This window comes from Centropristis striata, chromosome 18, assembly GCF_030273125.1.
Source record: "Centropristis striata isolate RG_2023a ecotype Rhode Island chromosome 18, C.striata_1.0, whole genome shotgun sequence".
In the NCBI taxonomy this organism is placed as follows: Eukaryota; Metazoa; Chordata; class Actinopteri; order Perciformes; family Serranidae; genus Centropristis; species Centropristis striata.
Genome location: NC_081534.1, coordinates 28000963 through 28020593, shown reverse-complemented (window position 1 = coordinate 28020593; position 19631 = coordinate 28000963). Strand labels below are relative to the sequence as shown.

Genomic DNA, 19631 nt, shown 5'->3' with positions numbered 1-19631 from the left:
TTGGGTAGTTTAGACATGGTGTCATCACATAGTTCGTCCAGCAGAGTAAACTCGATTTTATAATCGGGTGGCAAACAGAACAGAAAGAGAGACAAAAAGCTGCTCGAAGTGAGGGCAACTCTATAATGTCATTCATTGTCACTGTCACTGTAGCAAAATATAGCTGGAGTCAAGAAAAGGTAAAAGTAAGATCAAGGTGGAAGTACTCATGGAAACACTACCGCTTTTGTCCACAGGGGGGCGCAAAAATCAACAGAAAATGAAACTTCCTCACAGTCGTTTTAAGGTGAATTTGTGGTGAAAATTCAGCCTTAAGACAGTATAGAATTACATATTTTCCTATCAAAATAAAATAAAGAAACACAAGTTAAATTTCTTTGCTAACAAAAATTTCATCTATATTAACAATATAGTTTATTTAGATTAAATTGATTGTCCCAAGGGCCCACAATTGTTACCAATATTGGAAAAAAAATGGAGGCTCCATATCCTTTGCTTATTGGAGTAGTTACATTTAGCAATCTCTATTATAATCTCTATAATTCATATTGACCTCTCCTCTCTGATCTGTGTGACTTAGTTTAGACTGTTGGTCTCAACTAAGTCATTCATGGCTTCATAGTTTCGCTGAGTAAAGCAAAATTTAAGGTTTTTTTTTTTTTTTTTTTACAGGATCTGGTTAGTGCAAACAGTTTCTTTTAAAGAAGACATGCAGATTTGTATGAAACATCACTATTTTAAGCTTAGATTTGGTTATTTTTCCTTGATGGAAGCATTCTTCACATGATTAGCAAAATAGCAGCAGGAGTCAAGAAAAGTAAGATAAAAAACATGCAGAATAACAGCAAAAAAAAAAAAAAAGCCCATTCTGCCTCTACGTTAACATATAGAGGAGAATAACACTGATTTTATATATAATCAGTATAGTGTATGTATATATATATATATATATATATATATATATATATATATATATATATATATATATATAATGATATACACACACTACACTGGCGATATAGTCAGGCTGTAAAAAAATAGTCCTCAATATAAGTGTTTCTTCCAAAACGTATGCACATACTAACACATTAAGATCAAGGTGGAAATGTTCATGGAAACACTACCGATTTTGTCCACAGGGGGGCGCCAAAATCAACAGAAAATGAAAGTTCCTCGCAGTCGTTTAAAGGTGAATTTGTGGAGAAAATTCAGGCAGAAGACGAGGGATGATGTGTGTGTCTGCTGACTGAAACTAATGATGAAGCAGAAGGAGCTGCTTGTCCACGAAGCCCTCAACCTCCACAACAAGTCCCCCGTCCTCCTTCTCCGCCTGCCAACAGCCCACAAGAAAGCAGAGGGTGATTGAAGGCAGACAGCAGTGTGAAGTATGGTCGTGTCCTTGGCAGTGGCGGGAAGACGGATACTGGAAGTGGCTCCGCATGATGCCAAGATCCCCGAGTAACATTAGGAGGATTAGACTTGAGGGCTTGCTGCTAAATGGGATTGATATTTTCAGGTTCATCTCTGACATTGTGGATGTGATGTGACTGATGAGGCAATCATTGTGTTCCTGTCCAGGCTGGTGGTCAATTACAATCAGATTTTTCCCTCTCTGTGGGAAGCTAATGAGACGTTTTATTTTTGTATCTTTTCCCCCCTCTGTTAAAGATATTCATATCTCATTCTGACTTTTTTTAAAGTTCAAAAGGACTGTTTGATGCTGATCAACAGAAAAAATACACTTTTATCTGCATGTTAGAGCTACCGGACCTGCAAAGGAATCCAGATATCTTTCTCTGGGTGTGTGTGTGTGTGTGTGTGAGAGTGTAATCAGGAGGAGAGGTGACGCTTGTTAAAATTGACTGCCTATAAAAAAGCTGGATTGGATGGCACCTCGCCCCCATCAGGCTCTGTTGGGCTAACCTTGACTTCCTGTCAACAGCTGTCTGGTGTGTGTGTGTGTGTGTGTGTGCGGGGGGGGGAAGAGGAGAAGGAGGAGATGAACGAGGAGGGAGGAGGAGGTGGAGGATGCAGGAGAGGCCATAAAGATTTCGATGGAAGCAAAACAAAAAGAGAGAGAGGATGATAAATTGGCGGAAGAAGCTTTTCTGCTGCATCACAAATGGATCAAACACAATCTGCAGTAGAAGAGGTTTGTAAGACTTTAAATGAGATGACTAACTTCATTTATATTAAAGAGTTCGGGAATTTAGAAGCAGGCTTGTATGAGGTCATTATCGAACCTGGTCTCACAGGAATCCGTGAAATAGCCACGGATTTGCTTAACTCAAAATCCGTGGAATAGCCACGGAATAACTCAAATTCTGTGAAACTGACACAGATTTAGCTACAATGCAAGTTAATGACAGTCATATCCCGTGGCTATTCCATGGATATTTTTTCCTTTTGGTTTGTTCCAAGTCACGTGACTTTCAAGGTCCCGGCAGTCAGAGCAAAAAACATGGCGGACAGTTCTCTCATTTTTTGTGAAAAAAATCAATATTTTGACTTAGTTTCTGCATAAAAATGGATTTTGATCACATTTCTAGCGAGAAATATATGTTTTATTTTCTAAATATTCACTCAGTGAATGTACATAATCACTTTGTATGTTGGAATAGCCACGGGATATGACTGTCATTAACCTGCACTGTAGCGAAATCCGTGTCAGTTTCACGGAAATTTGAGTGATTCCGTGGCTATTCCACGGATTTTGAGTTAAGCAAATCCGTGGCTATTTCACGGATTCCTGTGAGACCATGTTGCATTATCGATCGTCAGTGTATTGTTAGTGCAGTAGGTGGTGGACAGGACGCTACAACTTTGGAGAAGCAGGAACACAATAACACAAACAAACTAGGAAACCAGCAACTCTTGTGTTCTGTGAGGTAAAATTGCTGTTTTTGTCAATGGAGTCTGGTGGCTTTGAAGAGAGCATAGATAACAGCTTAGATAACACCCTTTAAGATGATATACAGTCATGGAAAAAATGATTAGACCACCCTTATTTTCTTCAGTTTCTTGTTCATTTTAATGCCTGGTACTACTAAAGGTACATTTGTTTGGACAAATATAATGACAACAACAAAAATAGCTCATAAGAGTTTAATCTAAGAGCTGACATCTAGACATTTTCCATGTTTTTCTTGATACTGATTTTGGTTATTATCAAGAAAACCGTGGAAAATGTCTAGATTTCAACTCTTAAATTAAACTCTTATGAGCTATTTTTGTTGTTATCATTATATTTGTCCAAACAAATGTACCTTTAGTTGTACCAGCCATTAAAATGAACAAGAAATTGAAGAAAACAATGTTCTTATAATATTTTTCCATGACTGTAGATCTCTTTTCGTTGGGCCTTTTTTCAGGTGTCTAACATATGTTTTTCATACCAGGACTCCTCCCTGCAGCCGGACACCATCTACTGTAGTCGAATAATTCATTCAGAGAAAATTAATCATTGTGTATTTTGATAATCAATAATTTGTCGTAAAGCAAAAAATTCACTGGGTATAGATTAGGTTCTGGTTCTACAAGTTTATACTTTTCTGTTTATTTTATTGGTCTTCCATAGTAGAAAAATTACAAAGTTTTGGGATTTTGTTGAACAAAACGAAGCGCCACCTTCGACTCTAATGTACATATTTCAGAGTTTTTAGATCAGAAGATTAATAAGTTAGTCCAGAAAGTACACAGTTGCCTATGAAGTTTGTTTTTTTACCTCTTTCCATGAAATTATTGTAACAATGTGATTTATTCTTGACAGACAAAGTGTATATCTTCTCAAAACCTTATGAATCAATCTCTTCCAAACATATCACAATGAAAATTAAACCACAATAAACAGAGAATTGTGTCCGGAAAAAAAATTATTCCAACTTTATTATGGGAGACCGTGTAACTTTAAGATGAACTTACTAATAATTAGAAAATAAATCACATTAAAAATGAATGAATGCATAAAAATGAAGCAAAATGACTTTTACTCTTCTGTATCTAAAAAAATATGCATATTACAGTTTCATTTTTAATCATGATGCGTTTCATGATGCTAAATCTTGTAAAACCACCAACAAAAGACAAGTAAACAAACAAACAAAAACTGCTGGTTAAAAACCTTCAGACTACGTTGCTTTTATGCTTTTTCTGTTGAGGTTGTCTGGTCAATTTTTGCACATGCAGAATAGTTAAAATTTCACCCAGGTATAAAAAAAAAAAAGGATGCTTAATGCTCGCACAAGACCTGCAATAATTAACTGACAAACTGGGTATGTGCAACGGCAAAAACATGCATTGACATACAGTAAATACTGATCACATTTAGCAAAAAATAATATTTTAAAAGTGCAGTTTTCTCCAGTTTCCACACATATAAAGCACATGTAAACATTCATACTTGTTAAACTGTGGTTGTGATTTTTAACAGACCGTCTTCATGAACACAGTTGGAGAGCCATCTGAGAGGGAAAGCCCTATTAGCCACCCGACACCACACTGTGTGGCTGACAACACAGTTAAAGAGACACACACACACACACACACACACATTCTTGTACTTCTATCTTTGTGAGGGCCCTCATTGTAATAGTGAATTCCCTTGCAAGGTTATAATAGTTTTGGATTTTTCATTGTTTTAGTTTTAATTTCGTTGTGAATTTTTGTTTTCAAATTCAATTAGTTTTAATGAGTTTTTTTAGAGTGAGTTTGCTAGTTTTAGTTTAGTATTTATTTTTTGCAAATGCTTTAGTTTTAGTTTAGTTTTTCTTAGTTGTAGTTTTTTGTAATGGGGTATTTGTTGGGTGGGAAATTAAAAGAGGTCACAGTAAATTTTGCCTTTATTTCCTTTGTCTTATCCATCTTCATTATGTATGAAAAAAGTTGACCATGACGAAAACGAAGGACATTTTCACTATGATTTTAGATAGTTTTGTAGTAATTGTTGTAATTCTAGTATTCGTAATTTCGTTTCATTTTCGTTAACTATAATAACCTTGTTCTCTAGCCCCCAACCCTAACCTTCACCATCACAACAAAATGCCCAACCCTAACCCTAACACATGGTTACCTTTACATAAGCCTGATATTAACCTTAACCCTAAAATAAAGTCTGAAATCTCAAAAAAGCCTTTAAAGAAGTGAGGAGCGGCCAAAATGTCCTCACTTTGCAAAAATGTCAATGTGTGTGTGTGTGTGTGTCAAGAACACACACACACACACACACACACACACACACACACACACACACACACACACACACACACACACACACACACACACACACACACACACACACACACACACACACACACACACACACACACACACACACACACACACACACAAAAGCTTGTGCATAAGAGGGCAGATAAGTAAAAATATCCGGCGCCCATTAAGAGGAAGTGAGAAGTAGTAGCTGCCTGTGGTGTGTGAGGACATGTGGTGTTTTTCACAGCTTCGCTAACATTTTTTCCACTAGTTAAGATCCGTACAGGCACGAGTCTTCAGAGGGAAATTCTTATATAAATGTGTAAAATAGAGCTTGAGTATTTTAATTGACAAACACTTGTGTACCTAAGATACAGTCATGGAAAAAAATATTAGACCATCCTTTTTATTCATGTTATTGTTCATTTTAATGCCTGGTACAGCTAAAGGTACATTTGTTTGGACAAATATAATATATATATATATATATATATATAAACTGACCAGACAACCTCAACAGAAAACGCATAAAAGCAACGTAGTCCGATGATTTTTAACCAGCAGTTTTTGTTTGTTTACTTGTCTTTTGTTGGTGGTTTACAAGATACAACATCTTGAAACACATCATGATTGAAAATGGAACTGTAATATGCATTTGTAAATTTTTATATTTATGCTTCATTTTTATGCATTGATTCAATTTTTAAAAGTGGTCACCCATGAAGTTGGAATATTTTGTTTTCAGACAAAATCCTCTGATTATTGTGGTTTCATTTTCATTGTGATATGTTTGGAAGAGATTGATTAATAAGGTTTTGAGATAAGATATACACTTTATCTATCAAGAATAGATCACATAATTTCATAGTAATAGGTCAAAAATATTTTATTCCAACTTTCTGGTCTTCTGGACAAAATCTCAGTGAAAAATAGTCATGGAAAAATTATTAGACCTTCAGTTTCTTGTTCATTTTAATGCCTGGTGCAACTAAAGGTACATTTGTTTGGACAAATATAATGATAACAACAAAAATAGCTCATAAGAGTTTAATTTAAGAGCCGATATCTAGACATTTTCCATGATTTTTTTTTATAATAACCAAAATCATCATCAAGAAAACCATGGAAAACGTCTAGCTATCAGCTCTTAAATTAAACTCTTATGAGCTATTTTTGTTGTTATCATTACATTTGTCCAAAGAGATGTAGTTTTAGTTGTACCAGGTATTAAAATGAACAATAAATTGAAGAAAACAAGGGTGGTCTAATCATTTTTCTATGACTGTATTATTGCTATGAAATCATGACAGTTAAGTGCGGCTGGATTTTACTCGAAAACATATAAAATACAAATCTGTCCAAGCTGCTTAAAGTTACAATATGTGATTTGAGTCGTCTATGTAACATTTTAACAACAGCCTCCGAAGATGTCAAAGGTTGGCAGCAAATGTTTCTGTGGCGTGGAACATTGTTGAATGGGTGGCATTGAAAATTCACGATAAACAATCAGGAGTTTTTCTTACCATTGAATGTTTATCTCCAAAATATATTGTGTATCCTCGAGGACAAACTTGTTTTGAAACCTGTATTGTTCACACCGACCTACAACCTTTTTCTGCTTCTTCATGAAGCATGTTTATGCTACGTTCTGTCCTCTGCAGCTGACACAAGAGTGTATCATGTAGAACCTGTGACCTGCTGCAAAATAAAATATCACTAGTGGTGAAAAACTTCAGATTTAACCCAAAAGATCAATAATAGCAAGTAACAGTAAAAACAGAAATTATTTTTTTATTTATCTTAAAATTCCCTTTTATCCTTGAACGAATGTGTCGAAGGTTTCCTTAAAAAACAGAACGGTCTTCATTTCAGATAGGCTACTCATTATTTTTACATTGATCATGTGATTATCTATAGTCTATAGATGGATATAGTCAGATTGAAAGAGAAATACAGTAAGAATTTCAAGCATTTACAAGCAAAATCCAAAAAAAATCCACCTTGAAAATACAACATTTAAATTCAAGCATTTTCAAGGATTTCAAGCACCCGTACGAACCCTGTATGACAACATCAGGATCAAAATCTAATCCGGATGATTGAAATGAATGACTAGTAGTTGTACATGTTGCTGAATGAAGAGGGACATCAGACAGAGAGGAGGGAGCAGGAGAAGGACTCTATTTTCTTCTTAACAATCACCAAAGCTGCCCAATGAATGACTTCCACGTCAGTATATGACCTAATATTTACATATCTGTCAGTCTGAACAAGAAACAGACCAAAGCTAAAAAGCCATGATGTATATTGTTTCTATAGACCAAGTGAACTGAACTATAGGGGTGAATGCCACTTTTAGAAAGCTTCAGGCTTCGTACACTTCAGCAGTGGTCAAATTCAAGCATTTTTAAAGGACTTTCAAGATAAATTTTCAAGCTTTTCCAGTATCTTATACCTGTTGTAAACTGCATGTTTTAGATGAGTCCTTACATACTAAAAGGGGGAGATTTCACTGAACCATACCAACAGTGATGGTATTACACTTTTAGGAGGAACGGTCTTCATTTCAAGCAAGAATTTCAAGCATTTACAAGCACTTTATCCAACATCAAGCACTTTTCAAACCTTGAAAATACATTTAAATTCAAGCATTTTCAAGGATTTCAAGCACCCGTACGAACGCTGTTAAATGTATTAATTTTAACCAGAAATATTACCAGCTTCGGTGCAAAGATAACCTTCTCTCAGTGTGTTTGTAACCCTGCTGGTGACCTCAGCAGCTCTCTGGAGTTTAGTCCGACTGAGTGACAACATCATATTTTGCGTGTGACATCTCAGTCAGTTTGGGGACGCGGGGCCCTTGTCCCTCCATAAAGTGCAATGACAGCACAATCATACCAGTACAGACGCTGAGGAGCGTGTGTGTCAGTTTGTGTGTCTTACTTGAGTGTCTCGGCCAAGTAGAAGCTCTGCTGCACGTCGTCGTGGTTGGGAGAGGAGGCGTAGACGTCTCTGACGCCGCTGTAGCCTCCTTCTACTTTACAGTGCTGCTCCAAGGCCTGAACGGAGACAGACAGCAGGAAGAGACCAAGGTTATAATAGTTTTGGATTTTTCATTAGTTTTAGTTATAATTTCGTTGTGAATTTTTGTTTTCAAATTCAGTTAGTTTTAGTTAGTTTTAAGAGTGAGTTTTATAGTTTTAGTTTAGTTTTTATTTTTTGAAAATGCTTAGTTTTAGTTTAGTTTTTATTAGTTTTAGTGTTAGTTTAGTTTTTTTTTTTGTAATGGGCTATGTGTTGGGTGCGAGATTCAAAGTGGTCATAATAATTTTGCCTTTATTTCCTTTGGTTTATCATCTCAGCCCCAATAAGGTTATTAACTGTTTTGAATTTTGGTTCTAGTGTAAACATCCCAGTCTCAGTAAACATATTCACCATGTGTTGCATGTTCAAATAGAAACACTGAATTATGAATGAAAAAAGTTAACAAAAACGAAAACTAAGGACATTTCCACTATAATTTTAGTTAGTTTTGTAACCACGCAATACAGTTTCAGTTAGTTATCGTTTTTAAAAAAATCTAGTTTTTATTTTTATTTCAGTTAACGAAAATGTTTTTTCAAATCTAGTTTTCGTTATTTTGTTAGTTTTCGTTAACTATAATAACCTTGGAAGAGACGCAGACATCAGTGACTGGCAACATCTATCAAACTCTTTAAATATCACTAAACCTGCGAGCGGATATCTGCTAAATATAAAAACAAATCAAAAAAATTGACCTCCTGTGAGCTTCCTTCCTGGTTTGTGTTGTTTTTAAAAGCATTACAAGCATGTAAGCTGAAATTAGGGCTGGGTGATATATCGCTATAAAAATATATTGATGTATGTTTAAATGTGATATTGAATTAGACCTTATCGCATTTATCGATATAGTTCAAATATTTTTCTTTCTTTATATACAGGTTTTACAAAAAAAACATGCGTGAAATATTTCACTCTACACGTAATGAATCTATATAAGTTTCACTTTCTGAAATTATTGACAAAAATATTGAACTTTTTCACAATATTATTATTTTTTTTAGATGTACCTGTATAAATGCTGCCCTTACTAGGGTTTGTCATATTTATGTAAGTATTTATGTTCACTAAAATAAAGTTCAAATTTTTTTCTTTTTTTATATACACAGGTACATCTCAAACAATTAGAATATCATGAAAAAGTTTGAGATTTTTTTGTCAATCATTTCAGAAAGTGAAACTCGTATAATATAGATTCATTAAATGTAGAGTGAAATATTTCAAGACTGTTTTTTCTCAAATCTCAAATAAAAATAGCTACTGAAATAAAATTGGTCAATCTTTTTCTGAAATAAATATATTTATATGAGAAAAGAATAACGAACATTACAGAACAACTAAATATGACAAACCCTGGTAAGGGCAGTATTTATACAGGTACAACTAAAAAAATAGAATATTGTGATAATTTCAGGAAGTGAAACTTATATAGATAGATTCATTACGTGTAGGGTGAAATATTTTAAGCCTGTTTTTTTTTGTAATTTTGATGATTCTGGCTTAGAGATAATGGAAACCCCAAACTCAGTGTCTCAGAAAATTTGAATATTGTGAAGTTTCACTTTCTGAAATTATTGACAAAAATATTGAACTTTTTCACAATATTCTATTTTTTTTAGTTGTACCTATATATGTATAAATGCTGCCCTTACTAGGGATTGTCATATTTAGTTATTTTGTGATGTTCATTATTCTTTTCTCATATAAATATATTGATTTCAGAAAAAATTGACCTATTTTATTTCAGTGGCTATTTTTATTTGAGATATTTTTTTTATTTAAATGTGCACGTTATGGAGCTTTGATTTAAAAAACAAAACAATAAAAGGTACTCCTGTTGTTATACAGTATTTATGTTCACTTAAATAAACAGTTTTAATAAAACTACTTGTGACATGTCATATTTGTCTTTGACTTTTACTGAACATTTGCTTCGTATATATCGATATTCAGCCTAAATATATCAGGATATGACATTTGGTCCCAACCTGGTCTCACAGAAATCCGTGAAATAGCCATGGATTTCGCTTAACTCAAAATCCGTGGAATAGCCACGGAATTGCTCAAATTTCCGTGAAACTGACACGGATTTCGCTACAATGCAAGTTAATGACAGTCATATCCCGTGGCTATTGGTTTGTTCCAAGTCACGTGACTTTCAAGGTCCCAGCGGTCAGAACAAAAAACATGGCGGACAGTTCTCTCATTTTTAGTGAAAAATCAATATTTTGACTTAGTTTCTGCATAAAAATGGATTTTGATCACATTTCTAGCGAGAAATATATGTTTTAGTTTCTAAATCTTCACTCAGTGAATGTACATAATCACTTTGTGGTGAAGATCTCACCAGAAAAATATGACTGTCATTAACTTGCATTGTAGCGAAATCCGTGTCAGTTTCACGGAAATTTGAACGATTCCGTGGCTATTCCACGGATTTTGAGTTAAGCGAAATCCGTGGCTATTTCACGGATTTCTGTGAGACCAGGTTGTTTGGTCCATATCGCCCAGCCCTACACAAACTATCTTTTTTACCTCAGTGAAATAAAAACTCTTTTGTCCACATTTTCTAATCACAATATGACGACATGTACCTGTACAGCCTCCCAGCCCCACTCCCTGTATTTGGGGTCGTGGGTGAACCTCCACATGTACATGTACGTCTCTATGACTTCGGGACGCAGGATGAAGTATTTCTCGTTCTGGCGCGTTGCGATGGCCTCGACCCCGCCGTCGAAACGGAACGCCTCCGGACCCAGCTTCAAAGCTGCAGAGGAGGAAATATTGTTCACATTAAGCAGCAGACTTATAATATTTGCTAAAGTAAACAAAACATATTGCTATTTGTGTGCAGGTGCATTGAATTGTGACTCATTTTGTCTCTTTATTGTTCAAATTATTTACATTAAACCATATGTTTACATAATGTATCTGTTGATTTGAGGTCAAAATTATATCTTATTCAACTGCAAGTGGTGATATTTCTCTAGAGTTGACTGTAAAACACGGAGTCTGATAATGTGACTAGAGGATGGATTCAAAATCAAAATTTTTGGAGATAAAAAATAACCTTGAAATTTCCCACAAATTAGGCACATGACTCTGATTGACTCCTAAATAAGACAAATTTTCTTTGAAAAAACGCTAATTTGATGGACGTCTTTAGAGGAGAAAATGCTGTCATTGTGATATATAGCCAAATAACTAATAATGTTTAAAAATGTGCCATATGAAAAATTATAAAAAATTATCTTAAATATATAAAATAGAAATTCACTTACATACATATCTTTTGTCATATAGTTAGCACATTGTTAACACAAACTCTAGTATAGTAAGATAAATGGTGAGACAGAAAATTGGGAAAAAAAAAAATATATATATATGTGTGTATTTTATAAATAATAAATAATATTTTTAATATAATATATAATTATTTTTTAATAATAATAAAAAAGTAAATAAAATCTAATATGTGCAGATGTATTAATGCTATTCATACGGTACATTTTCAAAACCCAGACTAAAATAAATAAAATAAAATATAATAATAATAATGAGGAATTATACTATATAATACCAGTGTTATATATAAAAATATTTGGTTCCTACTGATAACTAAGAATAAGAATTTGTGAGAAAGGACTTTTTAAAATAAGAGAAAAACAAGAAACAACAGTAAAACAACAATGAACTGGTGACAAAGTGAACGATCAGTTGCTACTAAATCAAAAATGTCTTCCAAACTGAAGCCAGAGTGACAGGTTTAATGTGAATTATTGGAGTGTTTCATCGTCTTCTGTGTGTTTGTATTCACCTGTTCTGGCGTAAGACTCGTGACAGGTGCGGGCGATCTCGGCGGCCTGCTCCATCTGGTGGCCCGTCTTGTCGCTAGGCGCCCCGTCAGCACCCAGAGCCATCATGCCACCTGCGAAACAGGTCAGGTGACCCATCTTGTGCTCCAGCAGCCCCCCCTTCCACTCAGCTATGTAGGTCAGCCCGCCGCTCGACTTCCTCATCAGGTTGGTTTCTATCGCCTGGAAGACGACGAGTGACGACGGGTCAAACATCAGTCACATAACCTGGGATTATCCTCAAAGTGTAGCTTTAAAGATGCATGTTTTTTAGTGAACAAAGGTTTCTATTGAAGCAAACAGTACATACAGATATGGAAAAAATGATTAGACCACCCTTGTTTTCTCCTTGCTTCCTGGTTCATTTTAATGCCTGGTACAACTAAAGGTACATTTGTTTGGACAAATATTATGATAAAAACCAAAATAGCTCATCTATCTATAAAAGCAAGAAGCGTCTGTGTGTGTGTGTGTGTGTGTGTTTGTCCAGGGCATATCTCGCTGACCGTTCGTCAGACTGACCTCAGATCTCGTATGTGGTGTGCATGCCACGAAGGTGTGCATCCTCGATTTTTGAGTTCATTTTTCAAAATATCATTATTTACGTAGCAAGGTTATTATAGTTAACGAAAACTAACAAAATAAAAATAAAAACTAGAGTTTTTGAAAAAACGATAACTAACTGTAACTGTATTTTGTGGTTACAAAACTAACTAAAAGTAACTAAAATTATAGTGAAAATGTCCTTAGTTTTCGTCTTTGTCAACTTTTTTCATACGTAAACCTTTTTGGTTTATATGAAATCTATTTCATCCATCTGGTTTTATGACTTAATAAACTTATTGGGGCTGAGATGGATCAGACAAAGGAAATAAAGGAAACATTTATTGTGACCTCATTGAATCTCGCACCCAACAAATACCCCATTACAAAAAACTAAAACTAACACTAAAACTAATAAAAACTAAACTAAAACTGAACATTTTTCAAAAAATAAAAACGAATTAAAACTAGCAAACTCACTCTAAAAAACGAATTAAAACTAACTGAATATGAAAACAAAAATTGACAACGAAATTAAAACTAAAACTAATGAAAAATCAAAAACTATTATAACCTTGTTACGTAGGACATGTTGCAGCATTGCACTGTTTCCGATGGGACGCCTTTTAGGGGAGCTCTGCCCCATTGTGTGATAGGCCTACACCTGGTCAGTAACACAATTCACTCTGGATTTCCACCCTGACTCATCTCGTCTGTAAGTCTATTTAGCCTACCTATCTTTAGGAGTTTTAAAGTGCGCTACAAGGTTCAATTTTCCCAATAATATTCAAAAAGTTTTCAGCGAATATCAATGTTCAATGTGTATGTGCTGGATGGTGTGGTACCTTATGAAAAGTAAGTGTTTTATGGAGTTGCAGACGTTGTAGTGGTCTGCATAGCAACAATATATGAAACACAATAGTTATCAATCAATCTACACACTCTATAACACACTTAATAACCCTTACTCACATTATTCACATCCATCTGTTTGTGCTGCATGTTTCTTAAAATAACTATTTCTGTGTCTCTTTATATCTCAATGTACATCCATGTATTACCAAATATATACTTTGTATATTAACACTACGCAATAAGAGTATTACACCTCATTGTACATCCAACTTTCACACACAACCTCATTTGGCCAGAATTGAAAAATCTACTTAATCTCCCACTATACCAATACATACTTCCTAAGGGCACTGCACTAGTAAGAGTTTAATTTAAGAACTGATAACTAGCCATTTTCCATGGTTTTCTTGATTATAACCAAAATCATTATCAATAAAACCATGGAAAATATCTAGATATCAGCTCTTAAATTAAACTCTTATCAGCTATTTTTTGCTGTTATAATTTTATTTGTCCAAACAAATGTACCTTTAGTTATACCAGGCATTAAAATGAACAAGAAATTGAAGAAAACTATGGTATGCTATGGCTAATAATTTTTCCATGACTGTATAATATGTAAAATAATGGCCCTTTCCCCCCCATTCTACAAGGCAAGGCTAACACTAAGCTGTTGTTGCTTTAAAAATACAATTAAACTAATTTTATCTCTTGACCTGACTACTGTTTACACAACATGTCCTCAAGCTTTTTCCACCATTTCAGAAATAATCTCTGTCAATACTAACATACTAAAAATACAGAGCAAAAATGAAGATGACAGATTTGGTTTTAACGCCCTGATGAAAACTTTGTGGAGGACACACTGGCTTTATAAGGATGTGGCCCCCTAGAATAAAAAGACATTTAAATATTTAATATTCCGTCCTCGTTTGTATTTTTACGCCTTGATTACCTTCCTGTTTGTTCTGCCTTCTTCCCTGTTTTTCCAAAAGCACCTGACACATTTTTAATTCATGGCTAAATATACGGAGCAGTCACTTCCATATTTTAAAGAGAGATTTCTATACTTAGACACTAGACAACAGGGTGGAACTGTTACTGAAGGTAGTTCAGGTTACATGAAAAACATAGATTGTTGTGGACTTGAAAGGGGTCACATGACAGGGGTGTGACCAGTGTGGGAAGGACATGATGTGACTGATAAGACCCAAACAAGAAGGGAAAGTTGATGTCTTCATTGTAGTGTTATTATCAATTCAGTCTATAATGCAATCCTTGAGTTTTCAGGGTAAAAATAGGGTTAGCAGTGTTTTTAAAAGTCTTTGTTTTAGAGGTTAGAGCGCAGATGTTATGCAGTTTAAAGTGAAAACGTATGAGTGTGGATGTGGCCATGATTCTGAGATATCTGCCAGTACAGCAAAGCTAACTGGCACTTTTATTTTTAAAGCTAAAAAGTCTGTCCAAAAACAAAAACAGCTTGCACATTTCTTGTAGATGTGAGGGAAAGATTAGATACAGTGTAGTATTACGATATGTTGCGTGCCGATATTATATAGATACTAATATCATAAGAAACTACAGAAGATTTAAGGAATCTATAGGCACTATGTGCGTTGTGAAGTTGTCCAAATAACGCTGCAAAGTTAGACTTTGAATGTTTCTTAGACAGCTGCAGAGCTGAGTCTGCAAATTGCTAACAGGCTAACAGTTAGCTCTGTAGCAGTACAGTGTGTATGTGCTGCTGCTGCAGGAAGTGTTCACTTAGCGATCTCTGTTTGTTTACAACAAGCACCGGACACTCTGTGCACAGGTAAAGATGCCGGTTAATTCACGATCATTATGTTTATGATCAGCGGAGATGCTGTGCATAATTAGCCATGCTGGTTTGTTTATCATCAGTGGCGGACATTGTGCACAGTTAGCGACGGCGGCCACAGTTGCGTCTCCCGTGTTTAATCCGTCCTGTATGTGATCACGGTCGAAACTGTCGCTAATTGATTACGCGACGATCGAAAACCATACGTCACCTCCGGAGCCTCGTAAATCGGAAAGCCTGAGACTTTCCCAGCGGCTACTCTTCCCCCTAAAGGAAACACGGCTCATGTCGTGTTTCATGGGTCATGTTTTTCCTCCTGCACAATTTGCTCCTAGTGTGCAAACATCTCTATAAAACCCACATCCTGTGAACCTGCTCACAGTAAGGATTATTACAGGTAACCATGTTATGATTGCTATAAAGAAAAGATGAATCTGGAGGGATGTGTGGCGCTCAAAGTAAGAGATGTAATTTGAGTGCACTGACCCTTTAACACAGAACAGATTGCAAAGAACCAGTGCAGGTTATGATATCATTTCCCTGCTGTTACTCAGATAATCACCCTGTTGCTCCTCTCTCTGCTCCCAGGCCTCCTCTTGGCAAATAAATCAAGAACGCCTATAATCCTCGAAGATCGGGAGGGGATTATGGGTAAAGTATCCCTGCTTGGTTAATTCTGCATTTTAGTGGCCATGTAATATATTTGCTCCCTCGTGTGCTACAGCAAAACAATCGGAGGGTCGGCTCTCTCCAGCTGAGACCCGTCGCTTGTCACCACAACTTAACTTGACAATTTGTTTAAACAGAGTGAAGCTGTCGGCGTGTGTGTACGTTCTCTCTATTCACTTTCGGAGGGTGCAGATTCATCTGCTCCCCTTCTTTTGTCTCCTTATATGAAAGTGTGTTTCTCTCCGTCTTCCCATCTGCTCAAACTCAGCATCTGGCTGCGAAGGATTAAAGCCGAAACTAAATATTTGGCACATTTTGGCACGGAGCTGGTTGAAGTCATAGATAGTGGAAAGACTTAATCACAAAACTGACACTGAAAGCAAAATAAAAGTCCACATTAGTCAAAAGGAGCTTAATTTAGCCAAACACCAATTACAATCTCAGCCGGGCAGGAAAATATTTATGGTAATAACGTGGTCATCGTTTGAATTATTGCTTTTATTATCTCATGAGCAACAGCTGAAAGGTTATTTAGATGACTAGTTTATTGTAATATCTCACCGCAGGGGGAAATAAATACAACAAGAGCTCTTTTCAATCTTTAAAGCTGACCCCATGTTTTTTGTCCATTGTTATGAAGCAGCCATTTATTATGACTCAGAGGTTGTGTGAGGGATGCAAGACCCTGTGGAGAAAACCCATGCAGCTCCCCATCTGTAAACAACATGTTCAAACCCTGTTTTTGACCGTTCAGAGAGAACATCTTCCAGTTCGAGGTCACTGGCTGCACAACACAGTTTCCTTGTGTTTGCACATCAGCGTTGATGTTGAAATTGAAATACTGAGCAATGTTACATCACTTTCAGCCACGCAACAGACCACAGCTCTGAGTGGAAGAAGAGCAACAGATTGGAAATTAAAGCCTGTAGAGATTCACACACCATTCACAGATGGTGCGTTTAGGGACCTGCAGACAGGTGACAGGTGATGGTTTCTGCTTCGTTTGTACAAATACAGCTGTCACGAGACGAAGCCACGAAGAAAATGTGTTTCTAAAATTCACAGTCGATCGGCACTAAGAGAAACGATATCAAACCTTCAAACCATATTTTATATTACTATAGAGACTCTATCCCAAATTGGACACATCTGCAATGGCGCACTTTCTGGTGTTTTCACGGTCATTTCCAATAAGACCGCCACCACCAGTGAAGGTATAATTGATTTATACATATTTAACAATCTACATGTGAAATTTAATCTATGTACATGGAGATTTACATGTTTAATTACGATACGAAGTAACTCTGATGAGAGACAACAAGATGACGTAATAAAACGAGCGCCAGTCGAACCACAAACAGTAAAAACGATGTAGAAAACTCAATGAAAATATGACATTTCTGCTTGACTCATGCATTAATATAAGTAAGGTTACATCAGATCTGTGTGGAGCGATTAGAAAACATTAAATCTGCAGATATTTTATCACCTCTTCGGTGGAGCCAAAGCTTCAGTGGACGCTAAGTTTCCATTTGACTTTTCCTTGAATCAATACACCAGCTTCTCTACTTCAGTCAAAAGGGAAAACTTTTATACGGTTTTTATATGCAAAAATTTAATATGTGCATAAAAACAGGTGGATTATGACTGAAACAAAGAATAATAATTCTGCCCCCGTTTCATTTTTGAAGAGTCAAAGTCGACTACTGAAGAGGTTTCTGGTGTGTGTGTATGAGTGTGTGCGTATGTGTGTGTACATTACCTGCAGGGCATCATAGTACATCTTCTTGCCCTCCTCGTCAGTCTTGTCAGACATTAGCCAGGCCTTGAGCAGGTACTCATAAAAACTGTCACCAAGGCCTCCCACAGACACGTGATCTGCAACACACAGATAAACAAACATTACAACACACACACACACATACACACACACGGCTGTGGCTCAGTTGGTAGATTTGCTTGGCCCCCAACTGAAGGGTCGGTGGTTCGATCCCTGACCATTGCAGCCTACATGTCAAAGTATCCTTGAGCAAGATACTGAACCCCAAATTGCTCCTGATGCTGCGTTCATCGGTGTGTGAATGAATTCCCAATGGTGGCAGGTGGCACCGTTTATGGTAGCCTCTGCCACCAGTATGAATGTGTGTGTGAAAGGGTGAATGAGTGCAGTCTGTAGTGTAAAGCGCTTTGAGTGGACGCAAAAGTGACTAGAAAATCGCTATATAAGTGCAGGTCCATTTACCATTTACACACAGGCCTCCTACATGTATGTTGGTTTAGATCAGTGATTCCCAACTTTTTTCTTGAGGGACCCACAATTTTACCACCTAGCTCTCTGAGTTTTCACAGTGATGTGACACATATCTTTGTAATCAGCGTAGTGTCTGCTTTCACGGGACCCCAAGTTTGTGTGGACTTTCGGTTTTGAGTAGTCAAATTTACACTTATATCAGGGGTGGGCAACTGGACCCTCACTTGAAGTGATGTTGAAACTACATGCATTTGAGCATGAAATCTTAAAAGTGCAGTGTAAAAATGCACAAAATTACTTCTTGCAATGAATGTTGGTCTGCTGTTGTTGCACTGAAAAGAAAAGAAATCACAGTAAGTGATTATTTTTTATTTGCTTCAAACCTTTTGTATTCCTTTTTATACTGTTATACATGCATTTCAGAATGAAATATGTTAAGTTACTGCACTGTAAACATATTTAAAATTGCAGTTTCATCATATCTGGTTACGTGCACGGTCCTATATGTGGCCCTGTGGTAGTGTCCATGAAAAATTGTGGCCCCCTCTAGCATTTAAGTTGCCCATCCCTGACTTATATGCTAAATTACTTACTTTTTGAAAAACGCAGATATTCAAACTTGCATGAAGCCTTGCCATGTGTTGTTAGTTTGTAGATTGGCTTTTTTTCTTCAAATTTATAGTGATAGATGTATATATTTAACCCATTAGATTTATTACACCCCTTAAAATCAAAAGGGCTTTGCGACCCCCCGTGGATCTTCGGGCCCCCCCGGTTTGGGAATCACTGGTTTAGATTACATCTGTCAGACCGTCCACAGATCATCCTCACATGACACCGGGTGGGATATGTGTGTGTAATATAAGGAGAGCACACCTACAGTCTGTGATATACTACAGTATGGTGTGTGTGTGGGGGTTGTTATCGTAGGTGAGCCTCCAGCTGGCCGAGCTGTGAAGGCTCATTCATATGCATGTGTCATTAACAGAGTCCGGCCCTGTTTGTGGAGTGCACAGATTAAATGTCAGCTGTGATCATCTTGAAGTGAATAGAAAGGAGGCAGGTGCTGAGGACGGGGCTGGTTTTGAGCCGATAAGAGTACCTGCCCTCCTGTGAGTTCAATATTAAAATCAGAGACAAGAGTACACTGTAAAAAATGTTTGTAGAAATTACAACAAAACATTGTCAAATTACATCAGAAATAGGGCGTAAAATTAAAACTTGCATATCACCATAGGAGACACTTTTAATTACGGTAAATCAAAGAATAGCACAAAACTTTAACTTGTAGGCCTACTGTCATAGACTGTAGGAAACACGCTGTAAAAATATAAAATTTAAATTTAAA

The 19631-nt window shown here is 36.2% G+C and overlaps 1 protein-coding gene across 1 annotated transcript in view; it reads right to left on the bottom strand.

Moving 5' to 3' along the window:
• The window catches only part of man1a1 (mannosidase, alpha, class 1A, member 1), a 240702-nt gene that overhangs the window by 11178 nt on the left and 209893 nt on the right, over positions 1 to 19631 (bottom strand). The window contains exons 8-11 of the mRNA XM_059356154.1: positions 17795 to 17910; positions 12107 to 12326; positions 10884 to 11056; positions 8152 to 8267 (exon numbers count right to left, since the gene is read on the bottom strand). Of these exons, the coding sequence (XP_059212137.1) occupies positions 8152 to 8267; positions 10884 to 11056; positions 12107 to 12326; positions 17795 to 17910 (625 nt within the window). The remainder of the gene's footprint in view (positions 1 to 8151; positions 8268 to 10883; positions 11057 to 12106; positions 12327 to 17794; positions 17911 to 19631) is intronic.